Raw genomic sequence first — 6930 nt, 5'->3', positions numbered from 1 at the left:
ATGAGTGAATGAGCTCTTTAGATGAAAGTGAGATATTTCAGCTGAATCAAGAGAGGGAATCTTTGATCTAACCCAAAGGGAAATTCCCCAGTGTTTCTAAGGAAAAAAATTGGAAATTAGGGACATATTGTAGACCTGGCTTTTTCCTCGCATGTCTGACTTCTGATGTTTCTGTGTCTGTCCTTAAGTAGAGTCAGGAACTGTGTAATATTTGTTAGTTAGGTAAATAATTATTTTTCAAGCAACCTTGATTTCAACAAAAGAAAGCAATATTATAGTATTATTACTATATAACTGAATTGTTAGCTAGGTGTTGAAATGGATAAAGCACTGGATTCAGAATCAGGAACATCTTCCCGAGTTCAAATTGGACATCAGACATTACTAGTTAAGTAATCCTGGGCAAATCACATAACCTCAGCTTTCAGCTGAGAAGGAAATGGTAAACAACTCTAGAATCTTTGCCAAAAAATGGAGTTAGATAGAAAAAACATCATATTTAAAGTTAAAAATTACATCTACTTTCCAATCCTGATTTGACCGCTTGACTTTCCTTCTTTATAAAGTATTCATATTATTTATAAAAGGTCAGATTAGATAATTGCTCTATCCAAACCTAAAAGTCTATGGTTCATTATTTGGAAGGGAGTTTCCTTGTTTTCCTCTTTTGGTTGGGAGGCAATGACAGTTCTTATTTAAAAAAAAAAGCTTTAGAGAATATGGTCACCATACTTACACTGAGCCAATTGCCAGGCTATCTGACACAATATTCAAGGACTTCACAGAGAAAATATTGTTAACCTTGAAGAGGCCACTCTCTTAATTGTTTTTGTGTCATGGACATTTTTGGCAGTCTGGTGACTTTTCTAAGAATAATATTTTAAAATGTATAAAATATAGTACATAAAATCACAAAGGAAACACAAAAGAGATTAAAATACAAAAGTGCTGCTGTTCATGTTTCCGGCTGACCAATGACTTTGCTACATCCATGTCTTGACTTTCAAATGCATTGAATTTAAGTGAGAAGTGAATAAGCAGATATCCATTGACTAACAAATGTAAAAGGATATGTTTGTGCTATAAGAAAGCAGAAATATGTTGAATACAGAAAAGCATGGAAAGATTTACATTATCTTAATGCGGGTAAGTTGGCTCTGTTTACCAAGAAAACAATTTTCACAAAGACAACAAAAATGTAAATAAGTACAAAACAACCAAAAGTGAGTGTTGCAAAATTACAAAGAAGAAATTCAAGTTCCCCAAAGGTGAAAAGGCACCCACCCACTCCTTTGCAGAGGTGGGAGGTACACAGCTGTAGAGATTACATATACTTTCAGCCTTTTATAATGTATTGGGATAGCTCTTTGGGAGGAGGAACTATATTGTGAGAAATTCTGGGGATATTAAAAAAAATACAAATAAAAATTTTTGAAAAATAGTGATGCAATTTTGAAAGTCATTGAATTGCAGTTTTAAGAACAGTATGGTCTTGATTTCACAAGACCATCTTTACCTATCTATAAGCCAAGCTAGACTATATTTTCTCACTTCCCAACTCTGCAACCTCCACCCAAGGTGTGGTTCACCCTGCGATGAATGGCTTCCTCAGCTCCATTCAAATTTTAAGGCTTACCTCCTACAAGGTAGCAACCTACAAGAGATTTTCCCCATATTCTTTTAAGGTGTCAACACATCCTCCCTATCCTCCAGAAATTACTCTGTATTTTACTTTGTATACTAGTTCCTCTGTTCTTCCTACATTCCCTGAATCATAGTAATTTAATCAATGCCATGTTATTATGCTCCTACCAAGCTTGATATGTAAGGTGTGGGATCTAGAGCCAACCTCGTGGTATCAGGGAGATTTCGGTCCAAGACTCGAGACACATACTGGCTGTGGTCACGTTGAGGACCATTTAAGTTAAGCGTTCCAATAGGCAGCTTCTGGACATTGACTATTAAGTAGCAGAGATTGTGCCCCTGGTTAATGGCACTGGTGCAATTAACAGATCTAGTTCCCAAGCTGCTGTGTGCACAGCATTAGAAAGACAAAAACAGAAAAGGAAACGTGCTTGCATTCCAGTTCCCACCAAACGCTTGTTGAATTTCACTGAAATTGAACTGCATTGTTTCTGCTTTAACGAAGTGGAAGCAACTTAGAGGAGAAATTGGATTTTAGGGATCTTGACGCAATTCAAACTTGCCCAAGATACTTCGTATATTTCAGTTCTTATAGTCTTGCCTACCCAAGCCAATACTAAATAGCGGAAAACCACACAGGAGCGCCGCTCACGCGCCAGTTACTAAGATGGCGAAGTCGACGTTATGACGTTGAGAGGTGACGTAAAACAGGAAGTGACTATCGGAGGGGCGGGGCCTGGAGAAAGTTCCGGCGGAGAGACAATTTGACTGACAGACGGTCTCAGTTCTGCTTCCCGGCCACGGCTCTGAGCCCTTATCTCGGAGCCCAGCGCGGCCTGAGGAGGAGCCGCCGGCGGCACCAGCATCATGGTGTTCTACTTCACCAGCCACGGTGAGTGAGGGCGGGAAGGGAGAGTCTGCGGCACCCTAGGGCTGGGAGGTTCTCTCCCCCCTTCCTCTCCTCCAAGTGCGCCTGGTCTCGCGGAGAGAGCCCTGCCTCCCCGGGCCAGCTCAGTGCAGGCCTCGCTCTCCTTGGGCGCTGTCCATCAGGTAGACGAGCATGTCCGACGCGGAGGCCGAGACCCGGAGCTCGTTCTAGTTCCAGCCCTGAGGCAAGTCAGTGACTCCCTCTCTCTGGGCCTCAGTTTCCCCATTTGATAAAAACGAACCCATTCGTTGCCCCTTTGTTTCAGGTGCTGTCACTTATCATCTTACTCCCCCTCCCCTCCAAGGCTGTGCACCCGCGGGGGCTTCTCTGCTCCCTACTTTCCCCGGAGTTGGCTCGCCTCACTTGGTTCTTCCTTCTGGGAACCTGCTGAGATCCAGTGCCACCTTGTGACAGCTATGGGTTAGCGAAGGCGTCCCTTACAGAGCTGTGCAGGGCTCGCTAGTCTGCCTATAGGATTCAACAAACATTTATTAAACGCTTACAGGGACTTAGATGAAACAGTTAGAAAGCGGGAAAAGATGACTTGAACTTGATGCATTATACAGCACAGGACATGCCACGTGGATGCTGAAACTCTTGGGGGAATCACTGAATCAATTGTACCAAGAATATTCTGGATAAATCTGATGGGAAAACACAAACGAAGATTTAGAGCGCTGGTGTCAAAGTTAAATAGGAAAAAAGGGGACCGTTAAATCCTACAAAAGGATCCTAGCATTGAAACACACTTTTTTCATTTTATTTTTATTGACACATACATTTATTTCTTTGCATCATGGTTAATATGGGAATGTTTTGCAATGACTTCATATGTATAAATGATATATCTCTTGCCTTTTCAGTGGTTGGAGAAGCTGGAAGGAGGAAAAGAAATTGGAACTCAAAATAAAAAAAAAAAGAATTTGGAAAAACAATGTAATTGGAAATGTTTAATAAAATAAATGAAACTTTAAAAAAAAAAAAAGGATCCCTAAAGGCTGCATATGGAAAACCATATATTCCATTATCTATGTTCTATTGCATTTTTTTGTGTGTGTGTGTGTTAAAAATTTCCCACTAATTAATATGATTTGGCCCCAATCCAAGTGGAGAGTGGAGGTTTGGTGGGCCCTCATGTTTGACACCTGTAATTTGGAGAACTCTGTGGGACAGTTAAGAGTTTTGTCATTTATAACCTTTATTACTGTTATTATCTTGATCAAATCAAATCACCTTTTGTGGTCTCATTTTTCAGTAGAGTGAGTTGAACTTGGATTACATATGAGTTTTTCCTCCAGTTTAATTAGAAAACCTTCTAAAGGTACTTCCAGGTCCACATTTGTGATTAGAGGTGCCTTTTGAAGTTTAAATCTAAGGCCCTTTTGAAGTTTAGTCCACTACCTGTGGAAGAAAAACCAATGATCTTGTGAAGCTGAAATTCAGTCACTGTAAGGTCAGTATTATAGATCTTAGAAACTTTTTTCTGTGTATATCTTTTAAAAAAACCTGAGGCATTTTGCCTCACTGATGATTGAGAGAAAAAAAAATGCTATTCCTTAGTCCTTTATAAAGCTTTTTCTATTTCTGATTCTTTACTAGAGGTGAGTCTTTTTTTATTAAAGATTATTAAATTTCATCTTGTGCCAGCTAAGTGGTGATAGGATTGATTTATGTTACTTATTAGATTGGTATGTTCTTTTGTAAAGGGCTTTTAGATAGAATAGTGGCTTTTGAGCCTTGATGTTGCCTTGTTTTATCTACCTTCATAATTACTTTCATTTCTGAGTTTGCTTTGGAATGGGATCTGATATTAATGGAACAGTGATAATTTTTAGAACTGGGAGGGATTTTTGATACCTGGTCTGATCCATTTTTATTTTATACATGAGACTGAGTCCCAGAGAAAGTACTTACCTTTTTTTTTTTTTTTTTTTTTTTTTTTTTTTTTTTTGCTAAGGACACATCAATTTCATAGTGATAATGGATCATACTTTATAAGTTGAAGAGCTTTAAAGACTTTTTAAGGGTAATCTAGTCCAATTCCCCACCTTTTAGAGATGAGGAAATTGAGACTCGGAGAAGTAAAGAAGAAATATTTTCCAAGTCCCCACGGCAAGTTTAGCCTCTATTTTCTTGACCTTCTGGTGTAGTTTGTCTTTCATATAATACTGATTTACATAATTTAACATTTTGAATGAATTGATGATTATAATAAGTTATTTTAAAAACTACTAGTCATTTTTTGCTGCATCAGTATGTCTCTCTGTGCTAAAAATTCTTGATTCTCTTTAATACTAGTGCCTTTTCTTTATGATTATTTCGACATTATCCTGTATATAGTCTTTGTACAAAGTTATTTGTAAGTAGACTACCTCATTAGATTTTAGCTTCTTGACAATAGAGGTTTTATTTTATTTATTTATTTTTGGTTTTCTTTGTATCTCTGGTACTTTGCAAATTGCTTAGCATATTGTAGACACTTAATATATGCTTATTAACTTGACTTCCAATTTGAGGTTTATTTGCAATGGATCTAGACAGGGACACTTGTTAGAATTGAATATAAAATACAAAATTAGGGTTTGTGTACTTGTCTTTAATTCTGAAATTCATGAGTTTTAGTGTCTCTGGAAGTTTTTACTGTGGGAGAAAAGCAATAAAGCTCTCATCTTGAAACACTGATTCTCATAGATCTGAGATTTAGGGTTGTTGATTTCTAATCTTTAGTCCACTACCTGTGGAAGAAATATTTTGTATGCTTTTTTCCCCTCTCTCCTCCCTCCCTTTCTCCCTCTCTTTCCTTCCTCCCTCTTTTCCTCCTTTCCTTTCCTCCATCCTTTCCTTCCTTCTTCCCTTCCTCCTTCCAAAAACTTATTCTTGATTATACTCAACTGAATGCAGAATTTCAGATTATAGTGAGGAGAGAACATTTTCTTAAATGCAAAGCAAAGAAATAGAAGAAAACAAGAGTAGGAAAGACAAAGATTTTTTCAAGAAACTCTGAGATATCAAGGAAAAGTGTCATGCAAAAATGGCTATGATAAAAGACGACATTATTAGGGATTTAACAGAAACAGAAGAGATTAAGAAGAAATGGCAAGAATACACAGAAGAAATATATAAAAAATGACCTTAGCATCACCAATAACCATGATGGTATAATTTAGAACCAGAGCATCCTGGGCCTTAGGAAGTATTGCTAACAGGCTAATGGAAGTTATGAAATTCCAGCTGAGTTATTTAAAATCCCAGAATATGATGCTATTAAAGTGCTGCACTCAATATGCCAGCAAATATGAAAAACCCAACAGTGACCACTGAATGGAAAATAATCAGTTTATGTCCCAATGCAAAAGAAAGACAATGCCAAGGAATGTTCAAATTACCAAACAATTGAACTCATTTCAATTATAGCAAGGCTATGCTTAAGACTGTACAAGCTTGGCTTTGGTAACGTGAACTAAATTACCAGAAGAGCAAGGAGTAGATCATATTGTTCCTGAGGAGCTTGTATGTGGACCATGCAGCAGCAGTTAGAGCTGAACATGGAACAACTGATTGGTTAAAGATTAGACAGGAATATGACAAGGCTGTCATTTATTTAACTTGTATGTATATCATCATATGTATACATCAAGTGAAATGCTAGGCTGGATGAATCAAAAGCCAGAATTAAAGTTGCCAGGAGAAATATCAACAGTCTCATATGTAGATACCACCATTCTGATGGCAGAAAGTGAAGAGAAATTAGGATCAAGAGATGAGGGTGAAAGAAGAGTATAAAAAGTGACTTGAAGTTTAATATTAAAAAATACCTTTTATCTTGGCACTTGATCCCACCACTTTTTGGCAAATAGAAGAAGTATTGGAAGCAGCATGGTCTTTTATGTTCTTGGCCTCAAAGATCCCTGCCAACAGCTACTGTAGCCATGAAATTAAAAGATGCCTGCTCCTTGAAAAAAAAAGTTACAGCAAATGTGGACAGCATACTAAAAAGTAGCAACATTACCTTGCTGACAAAAGTCCAGATAGTCAAAAATGGGAGGAAACTATCAGGGCACATTTAATTTAATTTTTTGAATTCTTTTCTCATAAACAAAGTAGAAATATTTGCTAAGGTAAAAGCGATAGATATTATTTAGCTGGTTTTCAGTCATGTCTGATTTTTTGTGACCCTTTTTTGGAGGGTTTTCTTTGCAAAGATACTGAAATGGTTTGCCATTTTCTTTTCTAGTTCATTTTTACAAATCAGGAAAGTGAGGCAATCAGTGTTAAGTTACTGCCCAGGGTCACGCAGCTATTAACTATCTGAGTCTGGATTTGAACTCGTTTTCCTAAGACAAGAGCCCAAGTTTCCA

At 37.5% G+C, this 6930-nt stretch overlaps 1 protein-coding gene across 1 annotated transcript in view; it reads left to right on the top strand.

Annotated features, from left to right (window-relative positions):
* Positions 1–2378: 2378 nt before the first annotated feature.
* Positions 2379–6930, top strand: part of CCDC25 (coiled-coil domain containing 25) — a 41673-nt gene continuing 37121 nt past the window's right edge. The window contains exon 1 of the mRNA XM_031951474.1: positions 2379–2536. Within this exon, the coding sequence (XP_031807334.1) occupies positions 2512–2536 (25 nt within the window). The 5' untranslated portion in view covers positions 2379–2511. The remainder of the gene's footprint in view (positions 2537–6930) is intronic.

Source organism: Sarcophilus harrisii, chromosome 2 (assembly GCF_902635505.1).
Source record: "Sarcophilus harrisii chromosome 2, mSarHar1.11, whole genome shotgun sequence".
Classification (NCBI taxonomy): Eukaryota; Metazoa; Chordata; class Mammalia; order Dasyuromorphia; family Dasyuridae; genus Sarcophilus; species Sarcophilus harrisii.
Note: the sequence above shows the minus strand (reverse complement) of the source record. Positions and strands in the feature narration are given on the sequence as shown.